Source organism: Monodon monoceros, unplaced genomic scaffold (assembly GCF_005190385.1).
Source record: "Monodon monoceros isolate NGI ecotype Baffin Bay Population unplaced genomic scaffold, NGI_Narwhal_1 Super_Scaffold_19, whole genome shotgun sequence".
NCBI lineage: Eukaryota > Metazoa > Chordata > Mammalia > Artiodactyla > Monodontidae > Monodon > Monodon monoceros.
The window spans coordinates 14,594,544-14,612,856 of NW_021703775.1; the positions used below are offsets into that span (position 1 = coordinate 14,594,544).

General features: G+C 46.4%; 1 protein-coding gene across 1 annotated transcript in view; it reads left to right on the top strand.

The window, feature by feature from the left end:
• Positions 1-819: 819 nt before the first annotated feature.
• TRABD2A (TraB domain containing 2A) overlaps positions 820-18,313 on the top strand; it is a 59,312-nt gene continuing 41,818 nt past the window's right edge. The window contains 2 exon segments of the mRNA XM_029232840.1: positions 820-1,140; positions 11,159-11,710. Coding sequence (XP_029088673.1) covers positions 1,024-1,140; positions 11,159-11,710 — 669 coding nt within the window. The 5' untranslated portion in view covers positions 820-1,023.

An 18,313-nucleotide genomic window follows, 5' to 3' on the forward strand; every position in this document is an offset into this window, starting at 1 on the left:
GATTCTCCAAAGTTTACATCAGATTCCCAAAATGGACGGGGACTTAAAACAATTAAGATACCCTGCCTACGAATGCTCCGTTAAACACCACTCATTAGTTAATCGGGCAGGAGTCTGGGCTGTACAGGAAGGTGGTGGAGTGCACCCAGGCCTTGGGTGGGAGGTGGGAGAGGCCGAGCACAAGCAGTTGCTTTTATAACTTTTTCTTCCTGAAGGGTCACTGCTGGAAAAAAACCCTTGGGGAGTTTAGAGCGGAAAGAGAGCGACCACTTTTTGCAGACCTATTATGTGCGTCCTAAATGTCCTCGTTTAATCTTTGCAGTAATCCTTCGAGTTCGCTGTTAATCCTTCCTATTACTCTCCCAAATCCCTTAAGAGGGCACTTAATGGACTGCCGGTTTTCGTGGTTCCGGGTTTTAACTGAATGCACACACTCACTAGTCTCCTCTTTTACAGACAAAACTTCCCTGCGATTGCCTTTGTTTACATGAACTTGCCTTTAAAAATAGCCTTTCATTTATTTCTTTGGTCAATTTCTTTCCATCAAGAGCCACCCTCAGAATTGGCAGCGTGAACGCAGACTTAAGGGCAGGAGCTAGTACGATTTTCGGTTGAATTTAGAAGACAGTCCTGGAGCCTCACTTTTCCCTTCTGGTTCACGGGGTGGCCGGCGGCCGGGGCAGGGTTTGGGCGGGAGAACTGGGGCCGCGGATCCCGCGGCTGCCTCTGCTCAGGGCAGACGGGCGGCAGAGGGGCTGGGCGGGGTCGGGGTTCAGCCTCACTTGGCCGCCGCCTCAGGGCTTGGGGGTGAGCCCCGGCCGGAGGCGGTCGCGCTAACCGCGGAGGGAGCCGGCGAGAGGCGCGGGGAAATGCGCGAGCGCCCCCGGCTCCTCGAGCCCGGCGCGCCATGGCGGGCGCCGGGCGAGTACGCAGCCCCGCGGCCGCGGGCTAGCCGAGCCGGGAGGCCACTGTTGCGTCCCTCCTTCCCTCTGCGCCCCAGGCCTCGGAGTCACCGAGAGGAGGATGAGTCCCTTGAGCTGGTTCCTGCTGCCGACCCTCTGCCTCCTATCCGCGAGCGCAGCCCCTCCGCGCGGCGCGCCCGCCTCCGCCAACTGCAAGCTCAAGGCCCAAGAAAGGCGCGCAGCGGGCGCGGGCGCGGCAGCCTCCCGGCACCTCCTGGGGGTGGTTACCTTCCCAACCGCACTGAGCCCCGTGCTCTTGGACCCCGAGCCGACTCAGCGGGTCGGGCTCCCACCTTGCACGGCGGCGCCTCCTAGCTCGCGCTTCCCGCCGAGCCCCCGGGTTCCCCTTTCCGGCGGGGGTGCAGAACTCCGGCCACACGAGACCCTGTCCCCCAGCCATCGCCATTCGTCAGCCGAAGGGAGTCCCGGGCCGGGTACCCCGGGTCTCGCCAGCCTGCTTCGCTGGCGTTTGAGGGACGAATCCGCGAAGACCCAGTGGGCCCGGGACTTGGGCACATTTACTTTTAAGTTTGTTCTGCCTGCTCGTCCCTAGCGTTTCATTTCTGCTCGTTTCTAAATGGTAATAGCCCCCAGCAGCTGCTTGACTTAACCTTCGTCTATTCAGTGCCTGAGTTAGGAGGAATGTGGGGGGAGCTGAAGCCATCCTCCTTGTCTTACTGATATGGGAAACTGAGGCTCAGAGAGGGACTTTTGTGCTCCAGGTTACAGAGCGCGTTCGTGGAGAGACCAGGTCTGACAGCCTAGCGTTCACGCACCCGGCGCCTCCTTAGATCTTCGCATCAGCGTTTTGGGGTGAGGGGAGCCGAGGTGAGAGAGCCCCAGTGACCTGCCCGTGTCCACCCAGCCCTATAGGAGCAGAAGCCGAACGGAAACCCGGCAGGTCTGGCGTCTCCGGGGCTGAACCTCTTTCGAGAAGAGCGTTTCCATTTCCTGATCAATTTTCCTACGCTCGGAATTTTCTGCAGGTCTGAAGTCCCTCTCTTCTGAGCTCCGTGGAAGTTGACTTTTGCGAGTTTACATCGGTGGGTCCAGTCTCTGTGGATCCCTGGCGCTGGGGAGGGTGATCGTAGACTGAGCGCCCTCGAACGCCGGTTGCCGGAGTTCAGGGGTCTGCCCACCTTCGGTGACACCTGCGCAGCATCCGGGGCCGCGTCCATTTCCCTCCGTGATTTTATTCATCGTCTTAACCACAGCAAGGGAGAAGGTGACCTCACTGAGCCGTTCCTGGGGCACAGGGCTGCCCGAGAAGCTGCACTGTGTTCCTAGGGCGCCCTGGGCTGCGGACGCGTGGAGGCCGAAGAGGGAAATCCTCAGCAGGGATCGTTCCAAACTTTGCTGCGGTGTGGCAGCTGCGGGCTTGTTATACAAGGCAGAAGTCCATCCTTTCATATGAAAGCAGAGTGCCTTGCACTTTTGCGAATCTATTACCAACTCGTAATAATATTATCGAGTGAGTCTTGATAAGGTCTCTGTTTCTCCCTTCTGTTGAATCTGTCTTCGTGGGTCTTTTGTTCTGTCAGTTCTCATACTTTTTGGTCTCATAGTAAAACACTTGTGGGGGTTAACGGAAATATTAATAAAATGCAAGAATACACAAGCACACATGCCATTGACTGTTGGAGGGTGATGTTATCTAGAGACTTGTAGCCTCAAGAAAATTCTGTTTGTACACTTGTGAGAGAATGAAAGAGGAAAATATCTTTGTATTATTATGAAAATAGCTCTGATCTTACAGACTGCTTGAAAGGGACTTGGGGACATTCACAAGTCCCTGGACCACACTTTGAGAATCAATGTTCTATTCTGTGGGCAAACTGCCTTGTCCTGTGTGGAGGTCAGAAGGTCAGTCAGTGGCAGGGCTGTCTGCTTGACCTGCAGGCTGTAGAGGGTACCGTGGGTGGGTCCCCCAGGGGGTTGGGGTGTTGAGATTGTAGAGTGAGGCTCTGGAATCCAGCCTCCCATCCGGTGTGGCAGCTTCCTGTAGCTTTCTGGAAGGACTGTGGCTTGATAGCTGGCTTGGTTTTCAACTTTCGTTAATCATTAGAGAGGTTTTCTGAGCCAAAGTCCGCCACAGACAAGGCAGGCTTTACCCGGAGCAACACACAGTTTGAGTCTGTTCCTTTATCAACACTCAAACACAACTCTGGAGCGTTCTTACCATTCCTGCTAGCGTTGTTTCACATTTGCTGTTTCTTCACCCAGATATCCACATGCTTGCTCCCATACTTCCATCTGGGCTTTGCTCAAATTCTCTCAATGAGACCCTTCCCGATTACCTATTAAAGATTATGTCATGCCCCCATTCCCCGGCCACCCTGCCCTCCTATCTGCTTTTCCGACTTTATTTTCCTGTGTAGCACTTAACCACCATCTGATAAAAATGTTTGTTTATTGCCCCCCCCCCCAATCTCCGTAAGCATAGGAATTTTTGTTCGCTGCTGCATCCCCAGTGCATACAAGAGTGCCTGGCCATAGTAGATGCTAAATAAATATTTGTCAAATGAAAAGGGCAAACTAAAGCCAACTTACTTTAATATCATTCCAGCTGGTCTGCTGAAGGGTCCTCTTGGAAAAGAGAAGTTATCTCAGGTCCAGGAGCTGGATGGGAAGAGTTGAGGGGGCCCGTGGCTTAGGGATTTAGCCCACATTACACAAGCTGTCATTGTGCCACTTTATTTCATTGTATGGATTACACGTGTGTGTTAAAATCTCCGGTAAGGTGATTCAGTCCGCAGAACTTCGTGTGTCTCTGTCATCCATGGACATGTCTTCTTCTTTGAAAAGAAACCTGTTATGGTGTTAATATATTTTTTTTTTCCTTTGAAATCGTCAGAATGTTAAGATACATGGCTCCCTCTAGTAGTATGTAGGGGCTGCAATTACAGTGAAAGGGGGGTGGTAGAGCCATTTTGTTTTTCTTTTATGGAGACAAATAGCCCTTCCCCTGAGGGTGTCGGTGTGAGGCAGGGGCAGCTGCACCCCTCAGATCAGTGCAGCAGCCTAGGGCCTCACCTGTGGGCAAAGCCAAGGTAGGAGCTCCCTGATAAGAAGCCCTGAAGACTCGCCTTTCAGAAGGGCCTGGTAGAGAGGTGTCAGTAGCCAGAGTGGGAGACAGGGTGCCCTCCTGGGTCAGAACAGAACGCCATGTATTGAAGAAGCTCCACAGGATAAGGATCATTTCTTTAAAACCACTTGAAAACCCCTGGCTTAAAAAAAAAAAAAGTGGAAAAGCGCCCCACCCCGCAAGCTGTGTTATCCCTTAAAGAGAGAATGGGAAAGGATGGCCCCCTGAGGAGTGAAAGATGTCAGTGTGGGTTCATCTGGGTAGGTCATTGAGGCCCCAAATGGGGAGCTGGACAGAGCCTCTCTAGATGTGGAGTCAGGTGGTCCTCCCGAGCGATGGTGCACCTAGCAGAGTACGAACTGAAAAAGATGTAAGTCTGAACCGCGGGGGATCTCTGCTGCATGCTAAGGCCGCCTGATACGGTGTTTAAAACCTGGGGCTCTGGCTTCAAATCCTGGATCCACTGCTTAGCAGCTATGAGACCTTCTGTAGCATAATAAGCCTCTCAAGGCCTCGATGTCTCTGTCTGGAAACAGCCAGTGTCTTACTTAGGTGTGTATTCTCCCTCTTCCTCTCTTCCCCATCTCTCCTATGTGGGCACTGGGCAGGCGTTCACCCCCACCATGCCACGAAAACCGTTCTTGTCTGGGTTGCCAGCGACCTCCGTGTCGCTCTATCCAGAGGTCAGTTGTCCAAATCCTCGGCTTATTTAGTCCATCAACCACACCTAACCCACTGGTTTACTGTCTCCTCCCCGAAGCTCTTTCTTCAGTGGGCTTCCTGCTCTTCTGATTTTCCCTGCTACCTCGCTGGCCACTTCTCTTCTTCTGGCTTCTCTTCTTTCCCTTGACTTCACAAGGTTGGACCATTTCTAGACCCATTCTCTTCTGTTTGCACTTAGTCCCTTGGAGATCTCTTCTAGTCCTATGGCTTTAAATAACATCGAAATGATGACCACACCCTCTTTTTCATTGGGGACCCGGATCTCTCCCAGACTCCAGACTCATGCATCCACCTATCCACTCGACCTCCCCACTTGGATGTCTGCTTGACGTTTCAACTCAGCGGGACCAGCACCAAACTTCTGACCTTGCCTCGAATCCTGTTCCACCCCGTCTTCTCCATCTGGGTCGATGGTAACTTCATCCTTTTAATTAACCAATTCACCAGCAAATCCTGTTGGCTCTTGCTTCCAGAGTACAGCCAGAATCCCATCTCTGATCACTTCTCATCAAGTCTGTCAGTACTGCTCTGTTCTCTCACTTGGGTCATTTCAGTAACTTCCTAACTGACCTTCTTTCATCTGCCCTCATCTCTCAGTAGTCTGTTCATCACAGCTGCCAGGGTGATCCTGTCAACACATTAACTCAGCTCGTTTAGCTTCTCTCATTAAAAACCTGCACCAGCTTCCACCCTACTCAGCATAAAAGCCTCCACCCTTCCAGGAGCTCGGGGGCCCTGTGCGGCCAGGCCTTGTTGGCCTCTCTGACCTTTGCCTCCTGCCTGCCTCTGGAGCTGTCCAGCTGCAGTCATGCTGGCCCCTTTCCTGCTCCTCCAACACATTGAGGGCCTTTCTGCCCCAGGGTCTTTGCACTTGCTGTTGCCTCCTCTTGGAGGGATTGCTCCCAGATAGTCCTGTACTTTGACCTCTTACCTCCTTCACGGCAAGGCTTAAATGACCTACTGGACATTCAGGGACTTTCCTGGTCACCCTATTTAAGACAACATCCCTCCTCCACTAGTACTTCCTGTTCCCCCTCTGCTTCTCTGTTCTCTTCAGTGGTTACCATTAACACGCGGGAGGCAGAGACCCATACTTCATTCACTGCTGTATTCCTACTGCCTCACGCCTAGAGCCGTGCCTGGCGCCTGGGGGGCACAGCGTTGATAGTTGGGAAAGAAGTCAGTGTTGAACAAATGCAGCAGAACCATCCGTGTGCAACGCCTGGATGGTGCCTGGCACACAGCGAACAGTCAGTATCAGCCAGCTGCTTTCAGCATCATTACTGTCAGTGCATGGCTAGATGCCAGAACGTGAGTACTGTTTTTTAAAAAACCTGAGCAGACACTTCCCTGGTGGCGCAGCGGTTAAGACTCCACGCTCTCAATGCAGGGAGCCCGGGTTCAATCCCTGGTCAGGGAACTGGATCCCACATGTGTGCCACAGCTAAGAGTTCGCATGCCACAACTAAGGAGCCATCGAGCCGAAACTAAGGAGCCTGCGAGCTGCAACTAAGACCTGGTGCAGCCAAATAAATAAATATTAAAAAAAGAAATCATCAACCAAGAAATGTCCTTAGAAAAATATTATATGTAAAATAAAGCTGAGCAGTTTTCAGTGAAAAGATCACACAATAACCCTATTTCTAGACTCATACTGGTTGAAAAGACAACAATAAAATAAATAAGAAACTAAGAATGGATACATGTAATTGAACAGACTTTGTTTCTGAAGAGAAGTGTAGGCGTTTTGAGGTAGGATGGGACATTAGGGACATTAAGTGTGTTGGGTGAAAACAAACCAAAACCAAACCAAAATGAAACACCCCCTCACCACTCCCCACCAACCCCACGCTATGATCCTGCAGTATGGGTTTGGTTTTTCTTGGAATATATTTGCTTACTATCGTGGTCTCCTAATAGATGACAATGAATCAGGTGCCCATGTGTTTAATAATAATATTTCAACTATTTGCCATGTCTCCAGTTGGAAACTGTGTAGAAGTCCTTTGGTAGACTGTGTGGAACTTGTGTAACCAGATGTATAGGTCAGTGGTCTCCAATCATATCATCATCCAGGACCCCTTTGATCACCAACTCTTCCCACTAAAATCAACAAATAAAACAAACTAAACCTATGCTTGGAAGCCCAGCTCTAGCAAACCAGTTGCATTTAAAGGTAATTATTCTGTTACCCATTTAAAATTAACCAAAGCCATAACTGTCAACCTCAGCTTTTGATTACTGCCTAACCAGTGTTTTTCTACCAGGTTGATCTAATTTTAACCAACAGTGAGACATTTGATTGCTTAATTAGCCTTTGGCAACCATTTTTCTGTAGACTACAGTTTCCATGTGGCTTTTTGAAGTAGTATTTAAATAACCCTGGGGACTCTCATTACTCCCTAAGAGGATGCCTGAGGACTGGCTGGAGACCCAGTACACCATTTATCTCTTAATACTAATTCAACCCTTAACAGGTTGTTTTTTTTTTTTACATCTTTATTGGAGTATAATTGCTTTACAATGATGTGTTAGTTTCTGCTTTATAACAAAGTGAATCAGTTACACATATACATATGTTCCCATATCTCTTTCCTCTTGCGTCTCCCTCCCTCCCACCCTCCCTATCCCACGCCTCCAGGCGGTCGCAAAGCACCGAGCTGATCTCCCTGTGCTATGCGGCTGCTTCCCACTAGCTATCTACCTTACGTTTGGTAGTGTATATATGTCCATGCCTCTCTCTCGCTTTGTCACAGCTCACCCTCCCCCCTCCCCATATCCTCAAGTCCGTTCTCTAGTAGGTCTGTGTCTTTATTCCTGTCTTACCCCTAGGTTGTTCATGACATTTTTTTTCTTTAATTCCATGTATATGTGTTAGCATACGGTATTTGTCTTTCTCTTTCTGACTTACTTCACTCTGTGTGACAGACTCTAGGTCTATCCACCTCATTACAAATAGCTCAATTTCGTTTTATGGCTGAGTAATAGTCCATTGTATATATGTGCCACATCTTCTTTATCCATTCATCCGATGATGGACACTTAGGTTGTTTCCATCTCCGGGCTATTGTAAATAGAGCTGCAATGAACATTTTGGTACATGACTCTTTTTGAATTATGGTTTTCTCAGGGTATATGCCCAGTAGTGGGATTGCTGGGTCATATGGTAGTTCTATTTGTAGTTTTCTAAGGAACCTCCATACTGTTCTCTACAGTGGCTGTATCAATTTACATTCCCACCAACAGTGCAAGAGGGGTCCTTTTCCCCCACACCGTCTCCAGCATTTATTGTTTCTAGATTTTTTGATGATGGCCATTCTAACTGGTGTGAGATGATATCTCATTGTAGCTTTGATTTGCATTTCTCTAATGATTAATGATGTTGAGCATTCTTTCATGTGTTTGTTGGCAGTCTGTATATCTTTGGAGAAATGTCTATTTAGGTCTTCTGCCCATTTTTGGATTGGGTTGTTTGTTTTTTTGTTATTGAGCTGCATGAGCTGCTTATAAATTTTGGAGATTAATCCTTTGTCAGTTGCTTCATTTGCAAATATTTTCTCCCACTCTGAGGGTTGTCTTTTGGTTTTGTTTATGGTTTCATTTGCTGTGCAAAAGCTTTGAAGTTTCATTAGGTCCCATTTGTTTATTTTTGTTTTTATTTCCATTTCTCTAGGAAGTGGGTCAAAAAGGATCAGTTTTTAAAAATTATTTAAAAAATGTGTTTTTTCTCTCATTTGTTCAGTCATTTAACTTTTACTTGTCTAACTTGTTTATTACCATTACTTACGATAGGGGTTATTATCTGACTTTCACCACCTGAGTTCCATCCCTGGCTGGGAACTAAGATCCCGCAAGCCATGTAGCACGGCAAAAAAAAAAAACCAAACAAACCTCAGTGGGGTGGCTGAGACAGAAGCAGAATTGAGCATAATTAGTGCATTCTTGAAAAGCTGGGTGCGTGAGCAAAACTATAATTTGAATACTTTAAAAAACAAGGTCACAGGCTGGAGGCTAATGAGGTAAGCTCCATCTGGTGCGCATGGTGTTTTGAGAAAACTGAGGTCTCATTTCCCAACTGGAAGATTTTATTTAATATCAGGATTTCTAGTTTCTTTCGAAAAGTCCCTTCTGGGGCACCAGGCCTGTTCCCCTGTGGCCAGCACTGCTGAGGCTGCCTAGCCGATGTCCTTTGTGGAGAGTTGTGGGCTTGTTGGCCCCTGACCTCCCCCTGCTGTTATGTCACCCCAGCCCACGTGTTTCCCTGCCTCTGCTCTCCTCTGAGTGGTCCCATGGTGTTTTTGTGAAGGTGACAGGGGGACAGGTGGAGAAGAGCAGGCTGAAGAGAGTAGGGCCCCTGCTTCAGCCAGCTCCACCCTCATCGGTCTTATATTTTGAGATTCTGTGTAATATTTCACTTGAGACCAGGTTGCTGCTGCTGAAACAATGACACAGAGTGCAAATATGGTTGACCCTCATTATTTGTAGATTTCATGTTTGTGAATTTGCCAACTTGCTAAAATTGTTAACCCCAGGCTTGTGGTGCTTTCACTTTCACTTGCAGATGTGCCCAGAACTGCAAAAAATTTGAGCGGCCGGATGCACAGTCTCCCAGCGGAGGTCGAGTAAGTCAGTGCTCTGGCTTGTCTTTTCACCCCTCAAACTAGAAACAAGTAAACAAGTGTACTTTTTGTAGTTTACTTAGTGCCATATTCTTTTTGCATTTTTGTGCTTCTTGGAGGCAATTTCACTGTTTAAAATGAATGAAGTGCTGTCTAGTGTTCCTAAGCACAGGAGGGCAGTGATGTGCCTTAGGGAGAAAATACATGAGTTAGATGAGCTTCATGCAGGCATGAGTTACGGTGTTGTTGGCTATGAGTTCAATGTTCACAAGTCAACAAAATATACTAAAGAAGGTGCTTTTCAACAGAAGCACACATAAAACATAAAACAAGGTTATGTATTGCTCTGTTGACTAAAACGTTGTGACCAGAGGCTCGCAGGAACCTAACCCTGTGTTTCCCCTAGGAGCAGTGGTTCAGTATCCGGTAATTCAGTGTTCACAGTGACTTTATAGAACATAACTATGATACATAATGAGACCTGACAGTAAACTGAAACCCCACAATCCAGGAAAGCATGCTACTTAAAAGGCTGCTGAAACGAAGCCTTTGTAAAGAGAATGAATTCCAAATATTCTTTCCTATAAAACCTGGATTTTCATATTTCTGGGTTGCTTGATGTGGGGCTCACCCCATGCATATATCTGACCTTTACACTTGAACTCCTTGAGGGCTGCCCTGTGCACTTCTTTGTACAGTAGCTCTTAATAAACAGATGTTTCATAAATGCCCGCTGTTGAGACTGAGAGACACTCGGAGCCAAAGGGCAAAGTGGCTTGGCCTCAGGATGTAACCAGTGCTCAGCCTATAAAACTGTTGGGAGACATCGTGGAACCATCCAGTTCTCTGCTGCTGAACCAGAAGGCTTTTGTAAGAGAGAAATGCAGGACAATGCATGTCCTAAAGGGACAGGGGCAAACTGTGCAATCAGGGGCTTCTTAGGACTGTGGAGTCAACCTTGGCTGTACATTGGAGTCACCAGGGAAGCTTTAAAAATATCACCTAGGGCTTCCCTGGTGGTGCAGTGGTTGAGAGTCCGCCTGCTGATGCAGGGGACATGGGTTCGTGCCCCGGTCTGGGAAGATCCCACATGCCGCAGAGTGGCTGGGCCCGTGAGCCATGGCCGCTGAGCCTGCGCATCTGGAGCCTGTGCTCCACAACGGGAGAGGCCACAACAGTGAGAGGCCCGTGTACTGCCAAAAAAAAAATATATATATATATATATATATATATATATATATAAAACCTCTTATCTCACCTCCAGAGATCCCATTGTGATTGACCTGGGATAAGACCCAGATATCAGGCTTCTAGAAGCTTTGTAGGTGATTCCAAATGTGCAGCCAGAGTTGAGAGACTCTGCCTTTGGGGTTGTTGAATTTGAGACCTGAAGAAGTAGAAACCACCAGGTGTGCCTGGGAGGTAACAGTGGGTTCCTCAGGTGTCTCTTACATGTACCAGGTGCATCCTTGTAGTCCCTTGAGAATCCCCTCTTTAACTCCTGTCCAGTTGCTAGAGCAGGCATGGGGCAAACTCAAAGCTGGTGATTGTATTGCTTTCTCATCTTTAATCAACATTTCGATGAGAAAAGGGAAGGGATGCTGAAATTCAGTCTGCTTTGAGGACTCCTGCCCCGGTAGGTGAATCTGCCTGGACTATTTTGATCATTTTTCTCCTGCAGGGTGACCTGTCTCTCTAATTTACCTCTCAGGTTCCTGTCCCTCCATATCATGCCTTGATGTTGTCTCTTTTCCTTTTAGCAAAATGAGTTGAATTCCTTCTTGTGGACCATAAAGTGAGACCCGCTGTCTTACTTCTTTGGCATGATCCATGTCCCGTACACCCGGGTTTGGGACTTCATCCCAGACACCTCCAAGGAGGCTTTTCAGCAGAGCAGCATCGTCTACTTTGAGCTGGACCTCACGGACCCTTACACTATCTCGGCCCTCACCAGCTGTCAGATGCTGCCATGAGGTGAGAACCTCCAGGACGTGCTCCCCAGGGACATTTACGGCCGCCTTAAGCGCCACCTTGAGTACGTCAAGCTCATGATGCCCTCGTGGATGACGCCTGACCAGCATGGTAAGGGTCTCTACGCAGACTACCTGTTCAATGCCATCGCAGGCAACTGGGAGTGGAAGAGGCCCGTCTGGGTGATGCTCATGGTCAACTCCCTGACCAAAGTGGACATCAAGTCCCGTGGGGTGCCTGTCTTAGACCTGTACCTTGCCCAGGAGGCCAAGCGGCTGAGGAAACAGACGGGAGCAGTGGAGAAGGTGGAAGAGCAATGCAATCTGTTGAATGGGCTGAACTTCTCACAGGTAAGACCCTCTTTGCATGTAGGACTTGGTGACAGTTGATTGTGCGGCTGAACCTATTGAATTACAAGACTACAGGAAATAGACCAGAAGCACAGTTGACCTAACAATTGTCTTTGCTCAAGAAATTTATTCTACGGATGAAAAAATAAGCCTGTCAGTCACTTTTGTCACTTATCTGTGTATTATCAAGAAAGAAAACTTGTTTTTTCTTGTCATCCCAGCAAGTATTGCATACTTTTGTTAATTCAGGTCGTTGTTTAGGAAAGTGAAGGCCAGACCGGCTGTCCCGGGGAGTGGCCTGGGTCACAAATGATACCGGCCATGGCTGTTTCAGGTAACATCAGTCCCTTTGAGATCATTGCTGTCTCTCTTCAGGACACTCGTCCCAGGACATTCCTTTCTAAGGCAGAGTTATGGTCCTGTACCCATCGTTTAGAGATCCTACCCCAGGGCATTAGAATTTAGGTTGATTTTCAAGAAGTTCTTCACTTCTCATAAGACAAGAAATGCTTTATTGAAGTGCCATTATTTCAGTGAAGTTTCTTGTTGCTGTTGATGTTGTAAAGTGCCTTAGATACCTGGAGGGGCCAGTGGGAATTTTGCAACATGAAATAGATATTCTTGTTTTGCAGATAGGCTCAGTGATTGGCTTGGGATGTTGGTGTGCAGAATAAAATCCAATCATCCAGGCCTTAGTGGATCTTGAAATACTGAAATTGGATCGTTTTCTAAAGGTTTAAGAACAGTCAACAGAATAAAAATGCCATTCCTCAATTGATAATGAAATTTTTAGGGAATTTACCTTGCTAAAATTCTATAATATTAAGAAATACTCAGATGCTAAAATATAGTATTTGTTTGGCATGTTGAGATTTATAGATAAGATAGGGGACCGCTAATTTTGTTGGTCTCCTAGGGGAGTTTTTCTTGCATTGTTTTGGAAACCTGCAAAGCCAGTATTCTAACTTTTTCAATGTCCGCATTTAATACAAATGTTTTGAAAAAGAAAGGTGCTTTGATTTAAAGCCTCATTGAGTTTGACCTTACAGGTTTGAAATTTGTGAGCATTTTTAACTGAGCCAAAGCCTTCTTTCATACTTCCAGTTGCTGGGAGACAAAGGCTGGGGAGTAAAATATTAGCTTGAGCAAGATATCTTTGCATGCAAGTGTGTATCATCTCTTAAGGTGATACGTTTACAAGATGTTTTAAGCACTGTAGTTATAGTATAGTTATACACTAGGGTGTCATGTTGATTTTGTGACATTCTTAAGGATCATATAGGTATTTAATATTTACAGACTAAATTTCTTATAAAACCTTTTTAAAATTGAAGTATAGTTGATTTACAATGTGTTAATTTCTGCTGTACAGCAAAGTGACTCAGGTATACATATACACATTGTTTTTTATTCTTTTCCATTATGGTTTATCCCAGGACATTGAAAATAGTTCCCTGTGCTATACAGTAGGACCTTGTTGTCCGTCCATTCTGTATGTAATTGTTTGCATATACTAACCCCAAACTCCCAGTCCATCCCTCCCCTAAGTGTCAGCTCAGTGCATTTTAGCATATGCATATACCCACTACCAGATCAAGACGCTGAACATTTCCATCACCCCAGAAAGTTAGTGTAAAGTTTTCATCGCAGCATAACTCTATAGAAAATTGCACCTGATGAATTTTCATAAACACAGGCCATGTGCCCCATACCCAGGGCAGGAAACAACAGCTCCAGCTCCCCAGAAGCCCTTCAGTCCTACTCCCATCCCCACCCCAAGGATCGGCACTGTCTTGAAAATCTTTGAGCATAAATTAGTTTGACATTTCTAGAACGTCACATAAATGCAGTCATCCAGTATGCTTCTTCGGTGCTTGGCTTCTTTCGCTCAGCATTACCTTTGTGATTCACTCATGTTGCTGTGTATAGTTATCCATGGACCGTTCTCATTGCTGTGTAGAATTGTAGAATTCCATCCGAGTTTTGGGGTGGTGGTTGATGGAGTCTCCCTTCTCGGTAAGCAAGATCATTTGTACTCATTTTGATAAAAGACGAAACCTAACTCATTCCCTAGGGCCCCTGTCTTCTGCTTATTTGAGGGGTGGTTGGTTCCTTCCTCCTTGCTCTGTAGCAATCCTTTCTATAGTTCTTCCTTTATTTTTTTTTTTCTGTCCACATGCCAAGTCAGGGCCCGTCTCTGGGGAATCCAAATGGCTATGGCTGCCCCTTCTGGTGGAACTGGCCTGGGTCAGCTTCTCTCCATTGATTTAGATGGTCTTTGTTTTTAGCATATCACCATTACACACACACACACACACACACACACACACACACACACACACTCTCTCTCTCTCTCTCTCTCTCTCTCTCTCTCTCTCTCTCTCTCCCTCTCTCTCTCTTTCTCTCTCTCTATCTGTTTCTGGACTTTCCATTTTGTTTCATTTTTCTGTTTGCCTATTTCTGTGTCAATATGACATTCATTCACTTTATGCTATATTAAAAAATGGATAATGATGTTTCTTTCCTTAATGATTCTTAAAACCATTTTGATTAAGATTTTGTTAATTTCTAGATCAATTTGGGAAGAACTGAGACTTTTCCTCACATTAAGTCCTGCAATCCAGGAGCATGTTATCCTTTCCATTCAGTTTAGTCCTCTTTTTAATTTTGTAGTGATCTTGATCTAGATTTTGCTCAATTCATAAGTTTATTCATTGTTTTTAATATAAGCTTTGTTGGTGTAAAGACTCTTTTCTCATATTTTCCAGCTGGTTACTAATTTTTATATATTCATTTAACCACTTAATTGAAATCTTTTATGCTAACAATGCTAGTTGATTCTCTTGTTTTCTTAGTGTTCAGACATATCATTGATAAATAACTATTTTGTGTCCATCTTTCCACAGTTTGTCTCATTTCTTTTTCTTGTCCTAATGTGTTGGCTAGGATCCTTAAAACAGCATTAAGTAGTAGTGGGAAGATCAGGCATCCTTCCTTTCCCTAACTTGAATGAGAAAGCCTTTGATAGTTCACCATTACACATGGTGCTGCTAGTTGATTAGTATTTATGATGTGAATGAAACATACTTGAATTTCTGTTTTGCTGGGACTTTTATCAGAAGCAGTTGTTGAGTTTCATCAAGATCTTTTTTCCTGCTTCTGTTGTGATCTGTCGTGATTTTTTTTTTAAAATTGAGATATAATTGACATATAACATTATATTAGTTTCAGATGTACAACATAATGATTTGATATTTGTATGTATTGAGAAATGACCACCACAATAAGTCTAGTTAACATCCATGACCATCCATAGTTACTAAATGTTTTTTCTTGTGATGGGAACTTTTAAGATTTACTCTCTTAGCAACTTTCAGTGATGTCTTAATCTTATGACTTTCTTTTTTTGACCTCTATCTGTAGATTTCTCAGTATTAAACCATCCCTGCCCAGCTGGTCCTAAACTTCAAGGACCAGGGTGTGAGCTCATCAAGAGTTACCCTCCTAGCCACCCATTCCTATATTCATTTAGTCAACACACCCATTGAATTCCTATTGAGTTTGGTGCTACATAAAAAGATAAGGTGTAATCTGGTTGTTGCTCCCTAGAACCTGAAGTCTTTTTTTTTTTTGGCTGCGCCATGCTGCATGTGGGATCTTAGTTCCCTGACTGGGGACCGAACCCGTACCCCCTGCAGTGGAAGCGTGGAGTCTTAACCACTGGACAGCCAGGGAACTCCTGAACCTGAAGTCTTTATAATACAGCTAACTAGCTTATCAAGGGCAGGACTCATCACTGTTTTCCTAGGTCTTAGTGCAGTGTCGGCACATAGTAGATGCTCAGTAAGCTTTTATGGGGGTAAGGGATTGAAGGAGTCTGTAACTCTGCCTGGAAAGGGAACAGAAAGTCTCTCTCTGTTCTAGATCCCTCATGATTCCATTATTTTTCTCCCTTCTCTCTTCCCCTTCACCTCTTCTCTACTCTCTGAGGACTAATTGTTCCCTTTGGTTATTTTGATTTGGCATCAGGGGAAGAATGCCTACTTCCTGTCCATGGATTTGATCTTGCCATCTCAGTGTAGACACCACCCTTAGCCTTCAGGATGGAGTCAGGTTATGTATGACTCCTGATTTTTTTCATCCAGAGTTCGTGCCTGCTTGATACCTCTGGCAGCATTGCCATCCCCTCTGTGAAGAAAGCACATGAGCTCAGCCATGGGTCTCACCTCACTCCCTCCCTTTCTGCATAGGTGGGTTCCCATAAAAGATTTCAGGTCCCTTAGAGAAGTGATCTTTCTAAATCCCATTTCCATGGTCATGCACCACCAGGCATCCAGACATGGTGCACTGTCTGGCTTCCTCTGAGGAGCTGACTGGAACGACTGTCTGACCACAGGATTCTCCTGCCTGCTTCCCCAGCCAGGGACTGGATGTCAGGGTGGGGCGGGGTGGGAATTTGAGACAGCCTCAGTCCCCTTGGCATTGGGGTCTGTCCTAGGGACCCAGTCATACTTGGGTTTGCGGTGTGAGTCTTGGGATCTGAGAGCTAATATGAATGCAGCCAACAGGTCTGGGGTTGCCCTCTGCTTTCCACGTGCAAGGACTCATCTCCGGACTTCCAGTATCTTAAAAGGAAGTTAGTTGGATGTAAAAGTCCTGTGCAAACACAACAGTGCTCTTGCTGTCAGCAAAGAATCATTCCTTTGTTATTGTTTACTCTTGCTAATAGATGGCACTAACATATTTCATATTTGCCCTGTCAGCTGTCACTCTTCTACTGTACGGTCCAGCAGTAGGTGTTATTACTGGCTCCTGTCGTCTTTACCCCAGGACCCTAATAACTCACTCTTTTGGCTGAAAAGCAACCCCCTTTTTTTCCCACAAAGTGAAGCCTTAAACAGTGGTTTCGTCCAGGGGACATACTTGCAGGTCTTATGAAAAAGTCTTTTTCCTGAGTCACAGTTTTGGGGTGTTGGGGAAGACAGGGATCTTTCTTCTTTGGAGCAAGTTCTCTTTAGGTGGGTCAGTCACTTAATAGAAGAAACAACTGGCTCTAGGGTAGAACACTGGAAAGGTCCAGGGCAGGGTGGAGTCGGGGAGGCAGCCCCTGCCCCCAGGAGAATGTGGTCTGGCTGGCGAGTCAGGGTGAATTCCTAGAAGGATACCCCATCTCTCTGTCCTTGGCTATTGTTGGTGAAGGTCGGAGGAGTGGGAAGTTGGGAGGTGCTGGCCAGCCTAAGAAAGCTTCCTGAGGAAGGAGGGTCAGATCCTTTGAGAAGGAGGTGGACCTGCCAGGCCCAGGGGGAGGCTGACTGCAGGAATACCGCACGGTGCCTTGTTTTGTACTTTGCAGGGCTCTCTGCGTCTTCTCCCGTCAGTGTGTTGGATTTTAAGAACAGCCCTGTGAGGCTGGAAAGTCTCTGTTCCCAGAGGCCACGGCAAAAGTGAGGTGGGTCAGCGAGCAGAAGCTGCGGGGGACAGTTTCCTGTTGGAATGACCCTGGTGGATGGCCTGGGCTCTCAGTGAGACTGTGCAGGGCTGGCCTGGCCCCCTGGTCTCCCGTTTTTTAATCTAGCTCTGCCTCTGAGTGCTGCCACCTGCCCAGATTTACAGTCTGATTTGCTGAGGGAGTTCCTGCTGCTCCCTAGTCATAAATTCCAATAAAAGCAAGAAATCATATCTTTGAGACTGACCATATTTTCCATAATTGAGATGGAATGTGCTTGAAGATGGAGATCTTGATACAAATGAAATTATTTACAAAACAGAAACAGACTCACAGACATAGAAAACAAACTTACAGTTCCCAAAGGGGGAAGGAGGGAGGGGATAAATTGGGATCTTGGGATAAGCAGATATGCATTACTGTATATAAAATAAACAACAAGGACCTACTGTAGAGCACAGGGAATTATATCCAATATCTTGTAATAATCTATAATGGAAAAGAATCTAAAGAAGAATATATAGATATGTATGTGTAACTAAATCACTTCGCTGTATGCCTAAAACTAACACAACATTGTAAATCAATTATACTTTAATTAAAAAAGATGGAGCTCTTGACATTTTACTTTTCCTTGATAGGTTTGGTTTAAAATAAATACTTGGGGCTTCCCTGGTGGCGCAGTGGTTGAGAGTCCACCTGCCGATGCAGGGGACACGGGTTCGTGCCCCGGTCCGGGAAGATCCCACATGCCGTGAGCCATGGCCGCTGAGCCTGTGCGTCCGGAGCCTGTGCTCCGCAACGGGAGAGGCCACAACAGTGCGAGGCCCGCGTACCGCAAAAAAACAAAAACAAAAACATAAAATAAATACCTGGAAAAAAATACCTGAAATCCCTGAAAGGGAACTGCTTCCTAAAATATGGGCAGCTTTGCTTGTGAACAAGAACATCCTTCCGAGATTTCTCTGACGTTCCAGTGGTTAGGACTCTGCGCTTTCCCTGCCAAGGGCCTGGGTTCGATCCCTGGTTGGGGAAGCCAAAAAAAAAAAAAAAAAGAAAAGAAAAAAGAACATCCTTCCTAGCCTAGTGAAGGAGGCATGTGAGCTCAGTGTAGGCACCCACTGTCCCCTCTGCTGGGAACCCTCCCCATGCTGTCC